This window comes from Typopeltis vanoorti, chromosome 17 (assembly GCF_054136105.1).
Source record: "Typopeltis vanoorti isolate ZY-2024b chromosome 17, IOZ_Tvanoo_1.0, whole genome shotgun sequence".
Classification (NCBI taxonomy): Eukaryota; Metazoa; Arthropoda; class Arachnida; order Uropygi; family Thelyphonidae; genus Typopeltis; species Typopeltis vanoorti.
The window spans coordinates 59051258-59076050 of record NC_143565.1 but is presented as its reverse complement, the minus strand read 5'-3'; the positions used below and the strand labels follow the sequence as shown (position 1 = coordinate 59076050).

The window sequence follows — 24793 nt, the reverse complement described above, 5'->3', positions numbered from 1 at the left end:
AAGGCACCTGATAAAATGAAGTTTGAGAAAGCCCTCAGTTTGCCACAACATTGCACAAGTAAGCAGTCATTTAAGAAATGTTTTATGTAATGGGCATACTAACTGCAGTGAGTGAACTAAAGAAAGTATTGAACCAAATGAAAAATTAAAACTATCAAATGAGCCACAGTCGACTACAACCAAGTAGGTACAAGCTAATGTCGATCAGCCTGTTCTGCTATACGTGCAAGTAATTAAAACAGTGCTAAAAGCAAAGATGAATCTGAAAATAATTCTTGCTTTAAATTACTAGTTAGACCAGTGACTGAACTAAACAGCAAAGACTCTAGAGATATCCTAAAAGAGAAAAATAGATCAAAGAGAAATTGGAATCACAAAATTGAAAAGTATTAATAACTGAGGAGTCTTAATCAACTTCAAAGAAAGGCAGACATGACTTACCACCTAACGAAATCTCTAAGGAATCCAAAGGCATGTTAATATCAAATCCTAGTAAGAAATATCTTCAATGAATATTAAATTATTTCAGGAATTTACAAAGTATACTGGAATATTAATTAAAAGAAACTTTAATAAATACTTCCAATATTTTGGCAATGTGACAGCGGCATCTTCATGGGAACATAAAACTATGACTCATGCATGCAGGCACTACAAAGAGCAAATGAGGCAGAAGAGAGAAAAACTAGCATTGTTCATAGTGTCCTAAAGGTGCCCCTTAGGGCTATATTGGTTTGTTTTGGTTGTTGGGCTGAAGCTCTCAAGATGCAAACTTCCCAAATTTGGAGCAGTCTTATGCACCCAAATTTGTTGAGGTTTGGAAAGTTTTTCAAAGCTGAGGCTTATTCCATGAACAATCTTTCATATTTAAATTTGCTGCGTTGTAATAACATGGCTTTCTTCCAGGCTGTAAAAGTGACTTGCGACACGCTGACAAGCATATCAAACATAATAACTGTGATCAACAACAAGTTCAAGAACACCTGTCTCCAATCACACATACATGCACAACCAGACCTAACATTTGCACAAAGAGAACAAAGACCCAGCTTCGAAGACAACTCGAAGAAAAACTGATGTCAAAATGGTGACAACAGTTGGACCATTAACTACAGATAAGATAAACTGGTGAAAAAACCAAGTGATGCCACTAGCAGCCACCATGGAGACCAGCATGCAAGCACCACATAGGAAATGTGCAAGACCCATGCGGTCCAACATACGACTCACAAAACCCTACACATCCACTTCACCAACATCCGTGGCCTAAACTCCAACCTGAATAGTGTCCACTACCACCTACAGTCTACCAAATCCCACCTACTCTTCCTGGCAGAAACTCAAATCTCACCTCCCCCAGCACCATTTATCTCAACCTTCCAAACTACTCACTCTTCAACAACTTTTACCCCAAGGGTGGTGTCTGTGCATACATCTCCTCTGACATACCGTGCCAGAGAGCACCCAACTTTGACCTTCTTTGGTTGAAAATATCCCGCCCACTCAGTCCAATTCATCTGCTGTCTCTATCGCTCCCCCAACGCAACTAACCATCTTGAGCTTTTTAATTTCCTCTCCCTAAAAGTCGACTTTCTCCAATCCCACTTTTCCAACAGTGAAATCATCCTCCTAGGAGATTTTAATCTCCACAACACTAGCTGGCTTTCTTCCTCCAGTTGTACAGATTTTGCAGGCAGAGGTGCCGAAACATTTGCCATCACTAACGACCTTACACAACTTGTCCAGATGCCAACCAGAATACCAGATAACCCAAACCACTCCCCATACACCCTAGATCTCTTCCTCACCAATGACCCCTCCAAATACACAGTGAAAGTAGTGAGCCACCTGGGCAATTCTGACCACAACCTAGTGCTCATCTTCTCCCCCATGCAACAACGTTTACACAGACACTCCCATACAAGAGTAGTTTGGCACTATAACAGTGCCAAGTGGGACAGCCTCTGCAACTTCTATGCCACATTCCCATGGTTGCACTATTGCTTCTGGCCTTCCAACCCAAACATATGCACCAAGCTTATTACCAAAGTAATCCTCACCGGCATGAATACATACATTCCACACAGCACTCTGAACTGCCACTCTCTAACGAAACCCTGGTTCTCCAAAAGATGTGCCAAGGCTGTAGAGATGAAACACCAGGCATACCACAACTGGCTGAAATCAAGAACCTCATTCTCCTTGAAGGCTTACACCGAAGCCCATAATAGATGCAAAAAAACAACCAACTCATCCAAAACAGAGTTTGAAAGAGCAAAAAACAGGAAACTAGCAGCCTGTTCAAACGGCAGCCGAGTCTTTTGGTCTCTTGCCAAAGCAATTGGCCGTAACTTTTGTCCAACACTATTCCTACCCCTATCACACCCCGATAGCTCTACTGCATCATCACCCACAGAAAAAGCCAATCTTCTGACCTCATACTTTACTTCAAATGCATGCATAACTCACGATGGCAAATGTCCCCCAACCATTCCAGACACCCAACATACAATGCCCCCTATATCCTTTTGCCAGGATGAGATCAGAAAAATACTGCCCAAATTAGACACAAAAAAGTCTCCTGGCTCTGATGGCATCCCCCCAATTGTTCTGAAAGTTTGTGCTCCAGAACTGACCCCTATCCTATGTCACCTATATATACTCTCCTACACCACTGGAATCTACTCCACAAACTGGAAATTGGCCTATATTCAGTCCATTCCCAAGAAGGGTGACAAGTCACTGCCAGCCAATTACCGTTCTATCTTGCTTACCTCAGTCCTGTCAAAGGTAATGGAAAAAATCATCAATTCCCAACTCCTACACCATCTTGAAGACACTCACCAAATAAATGATTGCCAGTATGGATTCCGCCACTGCCGATCAACAGGAGATCTACTCACATACTTCACCCATCTCTGGACAGATGCTCTGGAGAGGTTTGGTGAATCTCAAGTGGTTGCATTAGATATCTCCAAAGCCTTTGACCAGGTCTAGCACAAAGGCTTACTAGGCAAACTGCCATCATTCGGTGTGACCGAGGACTTCTGTAGATGGATTGCCAGTTTTCTGTCCGGATGTGCACTGTTTGTGATGGTGGACTGCTCCCTATCCTCTCAATTAATGCTGGGGTCCCACAAGGTTCTGTCTTCTCATCAACCCTCTATCTGCCTTATATCAATGATCTACTGCAATTGACCTCCAACCCAATACACAGTTTTGCAGACGATAGCACACTACACTCCTCGCTTGCACTTGATAAGCCTTACCCTACACAACTCACCTCAACCTACACAACATCAACCACCACCACCCTCAACTCTGATCTCCAAGCCATCCTACAATGGGGTTCGGATAATCTCATAAATTTCAGCGCCAATAAAACCAGTTCTGTACTGTTTCCCATAAAAAAAAACAATTTTTCCCCAGTATCCTTTTTGATGATACCCAAATATCCAGAGAGTTTGAGATCTCACTCCTTGGAATCACCTTTCGAGGTGATTCCAAGGAAACCCTCCTTTCGAGTCTTCAAAATTCGAGTCATCAGATTTCAAGGAGAACTGGCCTACCAGTCCGGAACACGGGGTGGGGGGGGGGGTGGGGGGGGGGTAGGCATCATGTGTATTCAAAGTCTCCCTGTGTATGCAGGAGTATGTCAACTTTGCATCTGCTGCATCTGGAATGCTTGAATCCTTGAAACAAGTCCTTATTTATAGATCTGACCATGGATTTCTCTCCTTGTGTGCTTATTCCAACACAGCTTTTCCTATTAAGATTGGATGCATAAATGCATTTATATTGTTGAATATTTCTTCTCCTGTTGTGTGTTCTGGCAAGGGTTGGCCAGTCTGTTAACAAAATAAAAGGTTGTCATGAAGTTTTTGATTTTTTTTCGTACTTAATGAACATTAGACGAGGGCTACCGCATCAAGCGCGGGTGCGGTTAAAGAAGCGAGCCCAGCAGGTGGAGAGGATGTTGCGAGTGGGAACACTGAATGTTGGAAGCATGACTGGAAGGGGAAGAGAGGTGGCAGACATGATGAGGAAGAGGAAGTTGGACATTTTATGTGTGCCGGAGACAAGGTGGAAAGGGGGAAAGGCAAAGGAACTGGGAGATGGATATAAATTGTTCTACTCTGGAGCGAATAACGAGGGAAAAAATGGTGTAGGAATTGTGGTGTGTGGCAGAATGAAGGGTGAAGTACTGGACGTGGGTAGAAGGAACGACAGGATCATGCAAATGAAATTGGGTCTTGGAGAAGAGCGGGTGGTCGTATTATGTGTATATGCCCCGCAAGTTATTTGTACAGCAGAGGAAAAAGATGAGTTCTGGAACGGGTTAGATGAAGAAATGAGGGAATTGGAAGAAAATGAGATGGTGATTGTCGGAGGAGACTTGAACGGGCACATAGGAAGACAGAATAGAGACTGTGAAAGGGTGCATGGTGGCCACAGAGTGGGAATGATGAACCAGGAAGGAGAGAGGATTGTGGACTTTGCAGTAGCGTTTGATCTGGCAATTGTGAACTCTATTTTCTTCAAGAGGGAAGAACATTTGATAACATTTAGAAGTGGTAACAACAGCTCACAAATTGACTACATTTTGACTAGAAGAAAACATCTTAAGGTTGTGACAAATTGTTAAGTAATTCCAACAGATCAAGTAGCACAACAACACCGACTGCTGTGCACAGACTTTAAAATAAGATCGAAGATAAGAAATTCTGGTTGCCATGGGATGAAGACAATTAAGTGGTTTCGCTTAAAAGAAGAGAGTGTGAGGAATCGTTTTAGGGAGAGAGTGTTAGAGAGAATTTCGGATGGACTGGAAAGTGTACAAGATTGGTGGAAACATAATTCAAAAATAATCCTGAGCGGTGCAATCGAGGTGCTTGGTGAGACATCTGGAAAGATTAGAGAGCAGAAGGAGGGTTGGTGGTGGAATAATGATGTACAAGTGGCAGTGACAGCTAAGAGGAAGGCAAAGCAGAAGTGGGATGAGTCAAGAGTGGAAGAGGACAGAGAGGTGTACAAAGAGAGAAAGCAAGAATCCAAGAGAGTTGTGGCACAGGCGAAGGCCATGGCATATCAAGATCTGTATGATCAATTAGAAACAAAGGAAGGACAGAGAAAAATTTACCAACTAGCGAAATGTAGAAATAAAGCAGCTGAGGACATCTTACATGTGAGGCAGATCAAAGATGCTGAAGGAAGAGTATTATAGAGGGATGTGGACATAAGAAACAGATGGAAAATGTATTTTGAGGGACTTTTGAATGAGGAAAATGCAAGGACTCACAGAGGAGATGGGCAGCCTTCTGAGGGGATGGTGCAGAACATCAGTAGAATGGAAGTGACGGAGGCCATGAAGAGGATGAGGAATGGAAAAGCGGTGGGCCCCGACAGAATTCCAGTGGAGGCATGGAAGGCACTGGGGGAAGAGGGAATTGACCTGCTGTGGGACCTGTTCATGAAAGTTTGCCAACAGGAAAATATACCCGAGGAATGGAGGGAGAGTACTCTTGTTCCCATCTACAAGGGTAAAGGGGATGCACAAGACTGTAAAAATTACAGAGGAATAAAGTTGATGTCCCACACAATGAAGATCCTAGAAAGGGTTCTTGATGGTAGATTGAGGGAGGAGGTGGAGATTGCAAAGGAACAATTTGGCTTCATGCCTGGTAGATCAACAACAGATGCTATCTTTGGGTTACGACAGATGATGGAAAAATATTGAGAGAAACAAAGGGAGCTACATCTGGTATTTATTGATCTGGAGAAAGCATACGATAGAGTGCCAAGGCAAGAAGTCTGGAGGTGTCTGAGGGAGAAGAAGGTGCCAGAGAAATATGTCAGGTTGGTGCGGGAAATGTACAGAAATGTGAAGACGAGTGTTCGGACCTGTTTGGAACAGACAGAAAGTTTTCAAGTAACAGTTGGCTTGCATCAAGGGTCAGCATTAAGTCCGTTTCTGTTTAATATTGTGATGGAGGTGGTAACAGAGGAGGTGAGAGAAGATGCACCTTGGACAATGTTGTATGCAGATGACATCTTGCTGTGTGTAGATTCAAGAGAAGAAGCGGAAACTAAACTGGAAAGATGGAGAAAAGTACTGGAAGAGAGAGATATGAGACTGAGCAGAAGTAAGACAGAGTATATGTGTTGCGCAGTGGGCGGTGGCCAGGAGACAGATCTGGAGCTGTAAGGAAATGTCATCAGGAAGGTGAGAGACTAGATACTTAGGTTCAACAGTGGAAGAAGATGGAGGAGCTGAGAAGGAAGTGGGATGCAGGATACAAGCAGGTTGGAGGAACTGGAGGGAGATGGCTGGAGTGTTATGCGATAAGAGGGTGCCGATCAATCTGAAAGGCAAAATTTATATGACAGTAGTGAGGCCAGCTATGACATATGCTATAGAAACTGTGGCCCTGAGGAAAAATAACATTAGCAGGATGGAAGTAGCAGAGATGAGAATGCTTAGGTGGATGTATGGTGTGACCAGAAAGGATCATCTGAGAAATGACTATGTCAGGGGAACAGTGAAAGTTACGAACTTAGGAGCGAAAATACAGGAGGCAAGGTTCAGATGGTTTGGTTATGTGATGAGGAGGGAGGACGAATATGTGGGAAGAAGGGTTATGCAGATAGATGTGCAAGGAAGGCGGAAGCGTGGCGGTCAAAGGAGAGATGGAGTGGAGGGAGCTGGTAGAAGAGGACTTGAAGATGAAGAACTTGGATGTGGTGACAGCCCAAGACAGGAAGGTGTGGAGGAGACTCATAACAAACAGTGACCCCACTTAAGTGGGAGAAGCTGCAGAAGAAGAAGAAGAAGAAGACTTAATGAACATTAGACGATTTGCAAAATTTGTAATGTCAGAGGATTCATCAACCTGCAACGCATAATAATGACTTACGCATATTGGATAACAATGTTTATTTTATATTTTCAGCAATTTCAGTGTGTCGACTTTGCATCTGGTACAACAGCTTGAATGTTTGAATCCTTGAAACAAGTCCTTTTTTTAGATCCGACCATGGATTTCACTCTGTTCATGCTTATTCCAACACAACTTTTCCAATCAAGCTTCTTTTCCAACACAACTTTTCCAACCAGCTAAATGCATAAATGCATTTAGCTGGCTTGGTTGGCCGAGTGGTTAGCGTATCCGCTCTCCAGCCAAAACGCTGCTGGTTTGAATCCTGCCATGGGCATGGATGTTTGTGATTGCCTGTGAAAATGGTGGTCGGTGGTAGATGGCGCTGGTGTAGATGATGAAGGTAGTTGCGGTTGGTGGATTGGTGGAGACTTACAGTTGTAGAACATATGCCCTCCCTCGATGAGTCTTTGGACTCCCTGGCGGTGTTATGTAATGATGATGATAATAATAATTTCAGTGATTCTTCGATGAACAGTACTATTTGAAAGGCAAATCCAATCAAAAGACCGTTTTTGCATTTATCTCTGATCATTATTTCTGTTATTATTTTTGCTATGAGCTCGACCAAAGTTTCACCAATTGTTTCCGCTGCACCAATTTTTGCTATTAATATGTATTTTGCTATTAACACACGATATGAAGCCCTGACAATTGATATCATTTTTTGATATTCTTTTAATTTTTTTAGTTTATTTTGAAAAAATTCTACAGGTTTGTCCTTGTATTCGTTGTTTCGATTCAAAATGGTGACTTAAATTAGATGATTTCATGCTTTCAGTTTTTAAAGTTTCACCACAAATGACAAATAATGGAATAGGTTCCTCTTCATTTCCCGTTTATGAAAATCCACATTTCAAGTAATTCATTTTCTACATATGAAGTTTTTTCATCTTCTTCCTAGTTGGTTCTTTAGAGATGTCAGACGACACATCCTTATCAATTTCATATGATCCAGATAAAGTCAATGTATTCTTGTTGCTTATAGCTACTTGTACCTGCTGTATTGTTCTCTTTTGTGTGTTTTATAAATCCAGTCTATAACCAATGCTTAATACTTAAGAATTAAGCAAAAAAAATTATAATATTTATTATAAGTATTATAACTTCTGTTCATTATTAAAGCAATTATATCACTGTAAAAGTAGTACAAATCCATTAATCATTATTTTAACTAACAACAAATTTGTAATATGATCAAATAATGAAACACATTAATTAATATCTGCTTAACTGTCTTAACATTTACTAATGATTCATATAATTACTTTATTATCCGTCGCTATCATATGCTCTTCGAGTTGTTGCAGGCTCGCAATATACATTCATATATCTGAAGACAATGATTCACAAGTGATCACCCACAAATTTGCAAAACTATTCAAATGAAACAATTATCACAATTTGAGAACTCATACATAATATATAATTTATTGAGAAATGTATACTTTTAAAATAAATTTTTTTTTCTTAATAATTGTTCCACGCGTTAATGATGTATAGCCGAAAATTGCCACGTATCCTCAGGGATAAACGTAGCACACTTTGGGAAATACTGATCTACATCAAAGCCATCCACCGCCCATCACCACCACCACCACTAGTATTTTCACAGACAATCACAAACATCAGTGCCCATGACAGGGATTTGAACCCTCAATCTTTTGGCTGGAGAGCAGATATGCTAACCACTCTGCCAACCAGGCCGGCTCATAATATGTAGATAAAAAATATAAATGTAAATATAGGAAAATATAAATACAGATGTAAAAATATGAATCTAAATATGAATATAAATACAAATATTTTTGTATCTGTTATCCATTAATCAGATTATTTAGATACTACATATAATATACAATGCAACTGGAGCATATTACTATTATTGTTACCCGAAGATCCCATGGAGTCAAAGACTCATCTAGAAGGTCCCTTTGTCATACACACAGCACATCATACCTCACTTTAAACACATTCAACTTCTCTGCAGACACCACACTCTCAGGCAAGGCATTCCAATCATCCACAACTTTCTATGCAAAAAATCTGCTTCTCGCTCTCTTGCTCACATCCTCCTTATATAGCATCCAGGGATGATCTCTTGTCCTCCCTCCACCTCCCAGCATTTTATGAAAAACCTCTTCAATATTAACTTCTATGTCTCTATCATATCACCCCTTTTCCTCCTATCCACTAGACTGTAAATTGCATCTTCTCAACCTTTCCTAATATTCAACATTCCAGAGATCAGAAATTACCTTAGTCAATCGATCCTTTCCATCATCTCTTCATCCTTTTGAAAACCAGGTGACCAAATCTTGTGCACATTAGGCCACACATGGACTTATATGATGGAGCAAGAATCTCCTTACTTCTACAAGTCAGTGTCTTCTGCATCATTCCCAGAATTTATTGTTTGTCCTCACAATTTTGACAATGTGTTCTCTAAATTTTAGATTCTTATCCACAATCACTCCAGATTGTGGATAAGATCTCTTATTTCCTCCACTGCCAACAGTATATCCCCACCAAGCACAAATTCTACATCTCATCGTTGTTTTCCAAATTTTAAAACTTTACATTTTGCAACATTAAACTAGCATCCCCAATCTCATGCACATTCACTCAATCTATTCAAGTCTTCTTGTAAGGCCACATCTGCTCTACTCCTAATAGTTTGTCCCAACTGTGCATTATCTGCAGGCAACTGAATATCCCCATTCAAATCTTTCCCCAAATCATTAACACACAGGTTAAACAGTAATGACCTTAAAACAGATCCCTGAGACACACCACTAATGACTTTCCTCTTCTGGAATATTGTTTCCCCAACAACAAACTTGATACTTATCAGTTAGCCAATCTCCGATCCATTGCAATAGTCTAATATCAAACTCCATCTGCTCTAGTTTGACTATCAACTTATCATGGTAATCTATCAAAAGACTTTGCAATATGTAAGTATACTACTGTGTATCCATCTCCTTTGTCCAATGAAGCTGTCACCTTATTGTAATAAGTAAGTAGATTACTAAAACATGACCTACCTTTAGCAAATCCATGCTGCCACTCCAAGATAATACCATTGTTGTTAACCCAATTCTTGATCCTGTTTCTCACCAGCCTCTCCAACACTAACCCCAACAACTGTACCAACTATCAAATACACAGATAGGCATATAACTTGATGCTTGAGTTCTGTCACATCCCTTATGAAATGGTACAATCTTGCCTTCTTTCCCCTCCTTTGGAACTTGATCCAGTACAAGACTCATATTAAACAAATATGTCAAGGCAGATGCCAACTCTCTGGCATATTCCTTCAAAATGTGTGGTGATATTATCGAGTCCCACAGTCTTATTAACATCAGGTTTGTTCAATTCCCCATATAGCTCTTGCTCAGTTACAGTCAGTCTCTCTCACTCGTCAACTGCTCTCAAACTCTCCATGATGTCACATTCACAAGAATGAAAGACCTTGATGAACTGCTCATTAAATATCTCAACTATATCCTCTGCAGCAGTATACCATTTTCTCCAGTCAATGTCAACCGTCTATAATCGTTTCTTTTCTTTTTTTTTTTTTCTTTTTTTTTTTTGCTGGCTACATATCGAAAGAACTCCCTAGGATTCTTTTTGGCTTCATTAGCTAACTGCTGCTCATATGAAAATTTTGCTACCCTTACAAACCAAGTGTCACCATCCTTTCCAGTTCTTTGTAATTCTCATGGAATTCATTATCACCACTCCTCTTATGCTGGCTCCATAATGTCTTTTTATATCTGTATCACAAGCTTAATCTCTTTATTCATCCATTTCACACCTACCTTATTTAATATTCTAACCCTTGGAATACATTTAGACATTGCTTCTACTACACAGTTCTTGAATATCACCCAAGCTGCATTGATCTTCTTTCTGCCAATTCCTCATTCCGTGCTATACTTGCAAGCTGTCTTTTGAGTTTCTCATAATCACCAGCCTTGTATTTTCACGTATCCTTTCCTCGTAAAGGTCCTCGCACTGCTGGCAACCACCCAGGTAATCACTTCATGGTCACTCTTTGACACCTCATTTATAATAACATTCTCTGATGAGATGATCAAATTTAACACCTTCAATCTTCATGTACCCTCTGTTACATATTGGATGAGGTAGTTGTCATTCAAAAATTCAAGAAACTCATTTTCTTTACTTCCAGTTGCTAAGATCCCATCCTAGTCTATATTGCCATAATCAAAATCGCTCATAATGATCACCCTTTTCTTATTTTCATGGCTAATTTCATTATACATTTCATGGTCGCTACCATCCACATTACCAGATCTATAACAACATCCAACTAAGTACAGTAATTCGCCCCCCCCCCCTCCTTATCTGTTGTTTCAGTTATCCGTGGTCAACCCTGGTCTGAAAATATTAAATGGAAAAATTCAGAAATAAACAATTTATAAGTTCTAAATTGCACTGTTCTGAGTAATGCGAGGAAATCTTGCACTATCCTGCCTGGGACCTGAATCGAGCCTTTGTTCAGCATATCCATGCTGTATATGCTACCCAACCACTAGTCTCTTAGTAGCTGCCTTGGTTATCAGATCGACTGTTGTGTTATCGCAGTGCTTGTGTTCAATTAACCGTTACAGTATTTTACTACTTAATGGCCCCAAAGCGTAAGACTGTTAGTATTCGGACATTCCAAAGAGGATATGTAAAATGCTTTTTTTTAAAAGTGAAAAGGTAAAAGTTCTGGGCTTAGTAAGAAAAGAAAAGCATCATATGCTGAGGTTGCTAAGATCTACAGTAAAAATGAATCTTTTATCCATGAAATTGTGGAGAAGGAAAAAGAAATTTGTGCTACTTTTGCTGTTGCACCTCAAACTGCAAAAGTTTATGGCCACAGCGCAGGAAGACATGAATGGTAAATGAGTTCCAATTGATGGCAGCATGTTACTATTACTATTATTACGGGCAACTCCAGGGAGTCATTAGACTCATCGAGGGAGGCCCCAAATCATATTCATCACAACTATTTGACATTCATACAGTATCTATCATACCTCGCCTTAAACTCATTCACTGTCACAGCATCCACCACAGACTCAGGGAGCGCATTCCACTCATTCACTACTCTAAAAGTAAAGAACCCAGCTCTAACACCTTTACTACCCACACTTTTGCCCAGTTTCCATGGATGTCCCCTAGTCCTCCCACAACCAGCCCTGTTCTCAAAAATATCTTCTGAATTAATTTTATAGAAACCCTTCAGTAATTTGAATGTCTCAATCATATCTCCCCTTCTCCGCCTATCAACCAATTTTTGCAACCCACAAATCCTCAACCTGTTCTCATACGGTTCATTCCACAGACCTGCTATCATCTTGGTCACTCGCCTCTGGATCCTCTCCACCTCCTCCCCATCAAGAAGAAACCTAGGTGACCAAATCTGAGCACAGTAGTCTAGATGGGGTCTTATCAAGGCTCGATACAGAGGAACAATAACCTGCTTGTCAACGTATTCTTCAGCAACCAAGTGATTTGATGAGCTGTTTTGGTCACTTTTGCAATGTGTCCCCTAAATTTCAATTCCTTATCTACCAACACTCCTAAATCTCGTGCTTCATCAATTTCCTGGAGCACGGTTCCACCAATGCAGTAAACTGCCGCCAATCTTTTCACCCCAAAATGCATAACCTTACATTTTGCCACATTAAACTGACATCCATTCTCCTTAGCCCAGACCTCCAATCTATCCAAATCATCCTGCAAAATTTTGACGTCATCTGCATTCACTATTGCCCTACCCAACTTCGCATCATCCGCAAACAAATGAACTGTTCTTCTCAGATCATTATCTGTATCATTTATGAACAAATTAAACAGCAGTGGTCCAAGAACAGATCCTTGTGGCACACCACTAGTCACAGGCCGTCTTGTGGACTCTACTCCCGAGTAAACCACTCTCTGATATCTCTCCGTCAACCACCCTCCTATCCATCTCACCAACCCTATGTCCATTCCCATATGCTGCAATTTACTGATTAGAATTCCATGTGGAATCCTGTCAAAGGCCTTGGCAAGGTCCAGTAGAATCACCGTAAACCCATTACCCTTATCCAGTTCAGCCTTCACTGTGTTATAATACGTGAGCAAGTTACTGAGGCATTACCTACCCTTCACAAAACCATGCTGTCCCCGATACAGTATCCCATTTTCTTCTATCCAATCTTGTATTTTCCTCTTGACTATTTTCTCTAAGACCTTGACAATGATTCCTGATATGCTAATCGGTCGGTAATTTACAACAGCAGTCTTGGAACCACCTTTATGCAGTGGAACTATTTTCCCCTCTTTCCACCCGCTCGGGACTAACCCAGACCCGAGACTCAAATTAAACAAAATGGTCAAGGGTACTGACAATTCTTTAGCTGCTTCTCGTACAACACGAGCTGGTATACCATCCAATCCCACAGATGTATTGACATTGAGGTTATGCAATAGACTACTCACCTCCACTTCATTAACCACAATTCCCGTATAATCTACTGGTTTATTCGTTTCTTCAATGTCACCACCTGGATGATATACTTTTGCAAAGTGCTCACTCAGTAACTCAACTATCTCAACTGATTCAGTTACCTCCCTACCATCGGCATTCTTTAAAATCAGTCTGCCATGTACATTTTTCCTTTTACTTACTACATATCTAAAAAACTGTTTAGGATTCTCTTTAGCCTGCATGGCCAATGTTCTTTCGTAATCCTTTTTTGCTTTTCTTACCACACTCGTCACCCTTCTGGCCTGCGCTTTATACCGTTCATGTGCCTGCCGGTCACCCTTCTCCTTAAATTCCCTCCATAGTTGTTTCTTTTTTTGCAACTCAAGCTTAATGGTGTTATTCATCCATTTAACCCATACTTGATTTATTATTCGGACTCTAGGTATATAGTCAGCCATTGCTTCATGCAAGCACTTCTTAACTACCTCCCATGCACTATCAACTTCTAGTCCTTGCAGTTGTACATGCCATGGCACTGAACCAATCAAACTCCTAAGCTTGTCATACTTTCCGAATCGATAATTCCACATGTACCCTCTCTTAATTGAAAATTCTGCACCTTTAGCCACCTCCCAAGTTAAGACCCTATGATCACTCTCACCGATTGGTGGCAATGTGGTCATATTTGTTACAGCCAAATCCTCAGATGTAATTACTAGGTCAAGCACTCGCTGATCCCTAGTAGTTTCCATTACATGCTGTCGCAGATAGTTATCCCTTAATAACCGCATAAAATCCAGTTCCTTCCTCCCGTATGTCCTCTCCTCACTCCAATCAATGCGACCATAGTTGAAATCTCCCATAATAATCACCCTCCTTCCACCCATTTCTTCTATTTGCTTGTGCATACTGTCACCACCATCTTTTCCATCACCTGGTCTATAGCAGCACCCAATTGTATATTTAGTTCTGCTAGCCACAATCTCACACCAAATGGCCTCAAATGTGCTCTTTTCTCTATCCTGCAATTCAACTTCTATTCTCCTTGGCTGGAGCTCATCAGCTATCATCAACAATACTCCTCCCCCCATTTTATTCTCTCTGTCATTCCTGAACATACTATACCCATCACATTCAATCCCACTAGTTATATCATCTACAGTCAGCCATGTTTCACTAATACCTATAACCTGTGGTCTGGAAGTGCCAACCATGGCCAAAAACTCTTCCTTCTTGTTCCTAATACTCCTAGTATTAGTGTACATGAATTTAAGACCCCCATTAGCCCCAACCCTACCTTGATGCCTTATATTAACTATCCCACTCAGATTTGTTGTCCTTATTTGCTCTGGCATATTATATTCATTCTTACATTCAACTGCCTCCATAAGGACTGTATATCTACTCCCCCCCCCCCAACAAATCTACTTTCCCTGAATTTGCACATCCACTACATTCAGCAACACTTTCTCAAGTCTTCTTACACCGTTACCATTCAAATGCAAGCCATCCATCTTATATAGATCCTTTCGCCCATCAAACTCACTCCACACATCCACAAATTCCACACCACTCATCATACATAACCCACGCATAAAGTCATTTGCAATTATAGCCCTCCTTTTAAACATTTCACTGTCATACCGTGGCAAAAGACTAATCATTCTAACTCTCTCACTCTTTTCTTTTGCTACCTCAAAAAATTCATTCAGGTCTTCTATAATTTCCATTTTATCTCCTTTCAAATCATTCGTACCTGCCACAACAATCATTTCTTTCACCCTTTCCTTTTGCTCTCTAATAGATGCAGTTACGTCCTTTATGGTCGCACCAGGTTGGTACGATTTTGTCAAATCCTCTACTAACGCACCTCGTACTAACGAGTCTCCATACAGCACTCTATCCTTCATTTTGTTCATGTTCACATTCATACGTCTATTTTTCCTGTCATACCTTTTATTATTGGTTGGTTCATTCAGCCTACTTTTGTTCATGCACTCTAGCTGCTGTTTTGCTCTTTGTATCGCACTATTCAACAACGCGATCTCACTCAATGCATCTATCTCATCTTTTTTGTTCTCTGAGAAACCATTTATACTATCATTCACACTTTCTACATTCACACTCTCACAATTTTCATGTATAACCTTGCCGTTTCTTGTCATATCCCTATTTCCTTCATTCTGAAGGTTGACAAAAATATCACACTCACGATCCGAAATACACTTCAATTCCGCATTCTCCCTACATTTTCTACACACATTCAATCCTTTATTATCATCTAACCACACTCCGACCGCACTCCGCAAAGCGTACATTTCACAGCTAGTACACTGACTCATTTCTTTTATGCTACCGTTCTTTGATAACGATGGCGAACCTTCATTACTGGCCGCCATTTTCCTTCGCACAGGTGCCATAGTTATCTGTAACGTGTTTTGTCAAATTATACGTTATAACACACCAAAAATAGACGCACTAAAATACGCAAGGCAAACAAAACAAAACTACACAATATTAAGTAATTTGTATCGATAACTGAAAATGATACTTATCTTATCTGGAGCTTGCACGAACACTACACATTACGAATTCATCTAGCGGCGACTTCCCGACATAGATTTTGTTATAAAACACTTTAGTACACTAACCACGCTAATAAAGCTCCAATAATATACCAAAATTAAACACTTAAGTCCATTAAATTGAATCCAAAACACCAATAAATCAACAAAAAACACATCTCACAGGAGCTCTCCGATCTTCAGAAATGTTGCTTCAGAAAGCTTTTAGCCTATACGAAGACTTCAGCAAGGGACTACCCCTCCCCGAAATCCCCCAAGTTAGGATTTATAGTAAGTTAGGGATAGTTACACAGACTCAGGAATAGGTTTGGACTGAAAAATATAAATATTACTGGAGAGGCTGCAATTGTCAATGAAGAAGCTGCTGCCACATTTTCGGCAGACTTGAGGTTTTGAAGAAGTTGATTAAAGAGAAAGGATACCATCCAAAACAAGTCTTCATTGTGATGAAACAGGGCTCATCTGGAAGACGATGCATGCAATAAAAGTGCAAAGGCAGCACCAGAGCCTAAAACATGGAAGGACAGATTAACTCTGATACTATGTGTCAACACTGCAGGGCATATGATAAAGCCATGCATAGTGTACAGAACAAAGAACCATTGCACCCTCAAAAACAAAAAATTATCTGCCCATGTTCTTGCAAAATAATCAGAAAGTGTGGGTGGCAGCCATTTTGTTTATGGAATGGTTCCACCAATGCTTCATCCTAGAAGTGAAAAAATACTTGGAAGAAGGATTGGAATTTAAAGTCCTATTAATAATAGACAATGCATCTGACTATCCTCAATCTGTTTGCTATGAAAATGAAAATGTTGAAGTTGTGTTATTACATCTAAATACAACCTCATTGCTTCAGCCCCTTGATCAGGACATCATTGAGTTTGTCAAGGCCAAATACACCTGCCTTTTATTTAATTGCATTCAATTATCAATTGATGCAAACTCTAATCTGGACATAATACAGTGCATGAAATCATTCATTATTGCTGACGCAATAACATTCATGAAAGCTGCAGTGGATGAATTAAAACCAGAAACTGTAAATACCTGCTGGAAGAACTTATGGAGTGAAGTCATAAATGATTTTAAAGGCTTTCCAAGGATCGATGGAGAAATTAGGAATCATGCAGCAAGACAAATAGGTGGAGAAGGATTTGTCAACATGGTGAAGAAGTGGAAGAACATATTGAAGACAATTGAGAAGTGTTAACAAATGAGGAATTGGAAGAACTTGTTGAGTCATCTACAGATTAAGAGGAAGATGAAGAAGAAGGAACTGAAGCAGAACCAGCAATGTGGGCATTACTGAAATTTGCCGAAGTGTTTTGAATTGCACAGACATTAAAGTACAAAATTATAGAATACGATCCTCACATGGAACTCAGCATTACAGTTACCGTGTGATCATTGAAGGATTACAACCTCTGCAGCAACACTTTGATGAGTTAAAAAGAAAGAGACAACTTCTGATTACAATGTTCTTCCAGAAGGTTTCGGCAAAAAGACCTTCAGTTATTGAGGATCACCAACCATCAACATCGTTTGCTCCTAACATCCATTCATCAACATTGTCATGGCTCGATGATCCTCTATTGCAGCGTTTGGTCACTATAGAATCAATAGTAGCCTAACACTACATCATTCATCTCATGTAGGCATTGTATTATCTTACATCATCACAAGAAATTTAAAAAATCACAAAAAATTAAATTACTGTGCCTAATTTATAAATCAAACTTTATCATACACGAGTATGTATGTACAGGGAAAAACATGGTATATACACCCTCTGTCCAGAAACAAACTGTACTTTTGATAGAAAATAAAACACAGGCCAATTCTAATTATTCAAATCATTTATTTCAATCAATATACACTCCCTCAGCTTCGATACAGCATTTGGCACGCTCAATTAATTCATGAAATAAGTTTTTTTATATCGGTTTTTGGGATACTCTTGAGGGTTGTGGCTACTGCCACTTGAATGATTTCAACAGTGTCGTATTGCTTTCCTTTCATTGGCCTCACAATGTTCAAACGATGAGATGGTGCATTATCATGCAAAACTGACCAGCTGCCTGCATCATGATATTCATGCCATATGCGACAAATTCTCGCTATTAATTGCTTTAAAACTTTGAGATAAAACTCACCCTTGACTGTTTGGCCAGGTGGAATGAATTCTTTGTGGATAATGCCCTTGGAATTGTAGAAACAGATCAGTATTGCCTTTACTTTTGACTTCTCCAAGCGACTTTTTTTCGGATGCTCCTCTTCTGGTGGTCTCCACTGAGCGCTAGAGTGCTCATACTTAAAACACTAGGTCCTTGCAGTGTTCAATTCGATACTTTTTTGGTCATCGGTCAACTTGTGGGGAACAAATCGTGAATTCAATTTACGAAGGCACAAACTCAGTCAAAATGTTTTGCACTGTTGATTTTGGAATCCCCAGTTCATCTTCAATCAATCTCACGGATGATTTCAAGTTTTCTTTGATGAAGCCATGCACTTTTTGGATGTTAACTTTGCTCAGTCCGGTTTTTGGCCGGCCCGGCTTTTCGTTGTCCTCAAGCGTTTCACAACCACTTTGAAATTGCTTAAACCACTCGTAAACTTGAGTACAGGATAAGCATTCATCCCCGTATGCTTTTTGAAACATTTGATGCATTTTGGTAAAACTTTTACCAAGTTTAACACAAAAGTCAATTGCAGCTCTCTGTTTGAAACTCATTGACCGTTCGTCAAAACACTGTCACTCTTGGCACTATAACTCGGCTTCTAATGAAACAAATGTCATAAACAGTTGACACAACACTAATGAAGGTTGTCGCTTTTGACAACAAAAAGATACAACAGGTGGTGCCACTAGTTTCTTCTATTTTCGAAAAGTTCGGTTTTGTTTTGGCCAGAGGGTGTGTGTGTGTGTCTGTGTATATATATATATATATGGTTCGGTACTATCCTCGGTTTCAGGTATCCACGGGGAGGGGGGATCTTGGAGAATATTTTCTGCGGTTAAGGGGGAGTACAGTATTCCATTTTATTCACCTCTATCCTAAAGAATCAGGTTTTATTTAAAAAACAGAGAGAGAGAGAGAGAGAGAGAGAGAGAGTGCAGCTTGACCCATTTAAGTGGGGTCACTGTTTTTGGTGAGTCTCCTCAACATCCTCTTGTTTTGGGCTGTAACCACATCCAAGTTCTTCATCCTCAAGTCCTCCTCCACCAGCTCCCTCCATCTCTTCTTTGGCCCCCCCATACTTCCTCCTCCCCTGCACATCCATCTGCATGACCTTTCTTCCCACATATTCATCCTCCCTCCTCATCACATGACCAAACTATCTCAACCTTGCCTCCTCTATCTTCGCTCCTAAGTTCATAACTTTTACCGTTTCCTTCTCACTGTAATTTCTCAGACGATCCTTTCTGGTCACACAGCCCATCCACCTAAGCATTCACATCTCCGCTACCTCCATCCTGCTGATGCTATTTTTCCTTAGGGCCACAGTTCCATAGCATACATCATAATTGGTCTCACTATTGTCCTATAGATTTTGCCTTTTAGATCCTGGTTGTATCCTGCATCTCACTTCCTTCTCAGCCTCTCCATCCTTTTCCACTGTTGAACCTGAGTATCTAAATTCCCTAACCTTCCTTCCAGCTCCAGATCTGTCTCCTGGCCATCGTCTATTTTGCAACCTTTATATTTGTAAGTTTTGCTACCTTAATATTTGTAACTTGACAAGGGATGATAATAAACATAAAATGTGAAAATCCTAGTGGTATAATGGTACATTCAAAACCTTTAATGGTGTTAATTATGGAAAATTTAAGTTTCAAACCTTATGTTTGCAATCAGTTTTTATTTCCCAGTGATGGTTTGAATGAGGTTTGAAATATATATGTTAACCAACATCAATATGTTGTTCATTATCCATCTTTGATATTGTTTAAGAGTTCTGTGTAAGCAAATAATTTTGCTCCTTTTAATTTTGATTAAATTAATTAGTAATTAGTATATTCAATGATTCTTTAAAGAGCAGTTTATAGTGCACTTTATAGCAGGGGTTGGGCACAGCAGGTTGCTGCGCCCAACCCCCAAGTTCTGGACTGGTAGGTCGGGTTTCCTTGAATTCTGATGACTCGAATTTTGAAGGCTCGATACTCAGAGTAGCCCCTAAGTTTCAAAATGTTTCAAATAACTTGACAAAAAACGTGACACAAAAACGTTACATAAAAACATTTCATAAAAAGGCTTATCATTTTATATCTATAGGGTAGATTTACCATTGCATCAGTATAGGAAGTTGTATTTCACATTGAAAATGTTTTTTTTCCATTATTTAAATTAAGGGAATATTAAATCCCACATTGTTTTAAACCCGAATAAGAAACTCAAAGATTGGAATCAGAGAGTTTCATGCCGAATATAGTAAACTATAAAGTATCGGCGACCACTAGCATGAGCTAATGCAAGTGACCCTAGTACGTAGTACAATACCAGAGAACTCGCAGCACAGTCGGTAAAGTTCTGATCACTATTCTTAGGTATTTTCCATAATCTAAAAACACATTTCCTAGGAAATGTATGCTGTTATTACATTATGGTGGGAGGTCACTACCCAGACCGGTTTCAGCCTTTTTTGAGGCTTCATCAGTGAGTAGCTAGACCACATTAATACCAAAAAATGCAGAAAGGAAGCTTATTAGCTCTTTATATTTAATTTTTTTTTCCAGATATGCAGAATTATATAAACAGTGCTCCATTCTGACTTCTTCAGATGAAAAAGGTCAATTTATTAAACTTGGTTTAACATTGTGTTTAACATTGTGTATGTACCTCTAAAGATTTGAAGAAGAAGAAGTGTTTCAGGGCTGAAACTTCTATTTGTTTGAGATATATGGGCAACTAGAAACACAGTGAATCTGATATAAATATTTTTTAATTATCCATAACAACCATTTATCCTTTTAAAAAAAGAAAAAAAGCCTATAGACTTATGTATAGGAAAACTAGCAAATCCTGATACAAATACATCAACTCTATTCCCCATCCTATACCTTGTGGAATTTCTGTTAGTATTGTGTTATTACTTAAAAATTTAAATAATTAGTGTGGCTTATAACCCTGTCATAAAGCTACACATAGTGGATTTTCCATCGGGCATAGTTTTTGGAAAGAATATAAAAAGAGTTGCTAACTTTGGAGACCTATTTAGGTCTCCAAAGTTCGTAACTCTGGAGGAAAATTTCTTAATACTTCATACCTTAATTACTCTAACAACCACTGGAAAACAATGAGAAGCCTGATAGCAAGCATAATATTTGTAATTTTCCCATTAGTTTATATTGTTAATTGTTTTTATCGTATCATTCTGCAGATATCTTCTTTGCAAAACTGACTTGTTGGTTACATTATTAATTTATACTTGCCAAGAAATTATATTTTTATTTAATCCTTTAATCAGGTGTAAGCAAAGTTTGCATGTGCAGTATCTTCATGACTAGGCTACTTGTATATAGAGGCTAATGACTTCATATCAATTGTCTTAGTATCCCATAATGCAAAGCATGCTGATCTTCTTCATCTTCTCATCTCTGTGATTTTGGAGAAAGAGAAGTGAAGACTTGAAGTAACCTTTAATATTTCTTAAAATAGTAAGCCCATGCATTGTTACACTCCTAAGTTTACTGATGACTGTTTAAAATTATGGAGTTAAAGTAAATTAGAGTAGTCATCCTGAAATTAAGAGTACATCAGATTAACTCTAACTGCAGGATGTTAAAGGTGGTGGTGGTGGGGTGATACGTATTCTGTATTCAGCGTTCAATTTTTAAGTGATTCTGAATTCTTGATGTTATAATTTATATTGTCTTTAAATTTTAGGTTATTCTGAACATGGACTCTTCCTGTGGACAGTGTTCAATTACAAACCCTAATGATAGCTCAGCACCAGCCAAAACATTTGTGTTTGATGGTGCTTATTTTATTGGTTCTACCACAGAGCAGATATATAATGAGATTGTTTACCCGCTTGTTGAGGTAAATATTTTTATATTTATTTATTATGTCTATTATATAAGAGTTTAGTTTTAAATTGAAAGCATCATGAATATAAGAAAGTCAGGTATTCAGAAACTCAGTCATAAATTCCTAGATGGCTGTAATTAACCTGTTTGCTATCATTATTGTAAGGATATCACATAGTGGATTTTTCCACTATGTGGTATCTCCAAAGCATTTAGTGACACATTGTGAGAAGTTCACTTAACCTGTACATCACTTACCATACCTTCCTGAAATTCATTTACTGATCATGTACTCACCACTCTGATAGGCAAATGCTTTTCATTATTAAGAGAGAAAGAGAAAATCTAGTCATTAACTTCCAGGGAGAGCTCAGTTTGGTCTTGGGCAGGTGGGGGAAATCACAACCAACAAGTGGAATGAGTATGACTGGTTGTAGACCTGAACATGGATTGCTATGTTTATTTTTGAATGTCAGGAGCATCAGAAATAAGGGAGAGGAAATTATTTCACTGATCAAGTTTTGTTGTTGTTATGTGCCATCCAGTCATTTTTGACTCTTGGTTATCCTTGTGAACAATGGCTCCTCTCCATCTCACTCGGCCTCTTGTCCTTTCTTTCAGTAATAAGTTAAAGTTGGTAAGTTCTCTCATGTTGTCCATCCAACTCTTTTGTGGTCTTCCTCTTCTCATTCTCTCAATCTTCCCCAACATAACTGCCTTTTCCAATGATTCATCAGCTCGCATAATATGACCAGAGTACATCAACTTCTGTTTAGCAGTCATCTCCTCCAAGGAGGATTCTGTCTTTATATTCTCTGAAATCTTCTTATTTGTCATTCTTGCAGCCCATGAGATTCTTAATAGTCTCCTCCACACCCATAATTCAAATGAATCAGTTTTCTTTCTATCTTTCTTCTTAATAATCCAGCTTTCACATCTATATCACTATTGGAAATACCATTGCTTTGACAATTCTAACTTTCATAGCCTTACTCACATCTCTATCTTTCATAATTTTTGTCAAGTTTAACATTGCTTTTTTCTCCATCACTGTCTTTCTTTTAATTTCATCTTCACATTTACTATCATTTCTGATTCTGGACCCCAGTAAATCATAACTTTCGACAGTTTTTATCTACCTCTATTATAAATTCATTTAAATTGCCAGAAGCCATCACTTTTGTTTTGCTGATGTTTAAATTAAGCTTGGCTTTGTTATATTTTCCCTCTTAACCACCCTACCAGCGAGGTGGATGAAATAATGAGACCAAATTGCACTTCTTATCCATGTTATTCAACTGGTGTTACATAATCGTATCGAGATTTAGCTTGACATCTATAGACGTTGGCTGGTTGGAGGGTTAACCAATAGAATCAATCGCTCCAGATCTTCCTTAGTTTCTGCTGTGTATCATCTGCTCAAGTTTACTCACCGTAAAAACTGTTGAAATAAGTGAAACAAGGTTGGATGAAGATATATCCAAATGCCAGTAGTAATGGAAGAGTGTAGTGTTTTCCATGAGGATAGAAAGAACAAGATGGGAAGGGTAGTGCAAATGATAGCAGGGGATTATGCTTATGCATAGTGGAGATAATCATTTTGAGGCAGTTTGAAGTGAGATGGAGATTCACAGGAAGAGATATTTAATTGCATGTTGTTAGAGGCCATTGCATTTTGATGATGGTGATGTGAGGAAGAAATGTGTAAGAAACTTGAAACTTTGGTTATTGATAAAGTAAGGATGATCATTGTGGGTGATTTTAATTATGTTAATATATAGTGGAATGAAGAAATACCATTTGGAATAAGGAAAATAATTTCTTGAGAGACTACTATCTTAGGCAGCATATAAAGGATGACTAGCAAGGATTGAAAGTCTTAAATCAGATTATTTCATCGGAAAATGAAATGTGTCTCCTTTCTTTCCAGCTGGTAAGAGTGATCATGAATTGATGACCTGAGTGGTTGGCAGTCATATGAAGACTTCTGTAAGGAAAGGATACATGTGGAACTACAAGGTCCATGAATATGAAAAGCTCTGGGGACAACTTGGAAATATAGCATGGAATGAGGAGTTAAGAGGGAAGAAGATAAATGCTGTTTGTATAACGACTAAGAGATAATTAACAGCATCAGTGTATGACTGTTTTCTGAAGGTAAAAAGGCTTAATGAGTTAGATGTCAAAATCATGAATGAAGAGATTAAGCATGAAATCTAGAAGAAGGTATTGTGAATGCAGCACAAGATGAATAATAGGTAATGTTGGTAATATCCTGAAAGATATCTAGTGTGCTTAATCAAATACACACCACATTTAAATCTTATGTCAAAGTGGCAACTCTCATTCTTTCATCTAAGGAGAAATTCTCTTCATTATTGCATCCAGGATTATATGAAGTGACCTGTTCTTATAACCTGGCTTACTATGAAGAGACAGGAAGAACTGTTGGCATCTGCCTTGGAGAACATAAAAAATACATTTAGCACTATCATTATGGCAAGTTGGGTCTCGCAGACCATGCATTGGATACTCTTGGTTGAGAGTATCCAAAGCATAGTCTCCAAGCATCCTAGAATATCCAAGCAAACTCTTGGTTAGTGCGTAAAGTATTTACTAAAATAAAGAGCCAGAAGACTTCAGTTTGGCAATGCAAAATTATATAAATCAAGTGGATATTAAATCCAGCATAATTTCAAAGGATCTGCTGTAGGATAACTTGTAAGTGCGGCAAGTGTATTCCCAT

The 24793-nt window shown here is 39.0% G+C and overlaps 1 protein-coding gene across 1 annotated transcript in view; it reads left to right on the top strand.

Annotated features, from left to right (window-relative positions):
• Nucleotides 1–24793, top strand: part of Kif3C (Kinesin family member 3C) — a 685271-nt gene that overhangs the window by 58665 nt on the left and 601813 nt on the right. Inside the window, exon 3 of the mRNA XM_090406914.1 lies at nucleotides 21905–22060. Within this exon, the coding sequence (XP_090263040.1) occupies nucleotides 21905–22060 (156 nt within the window). The remainder of the gene's footprint in view (nucleotides 1–21904; nucleotides 22061–24793) is intronic.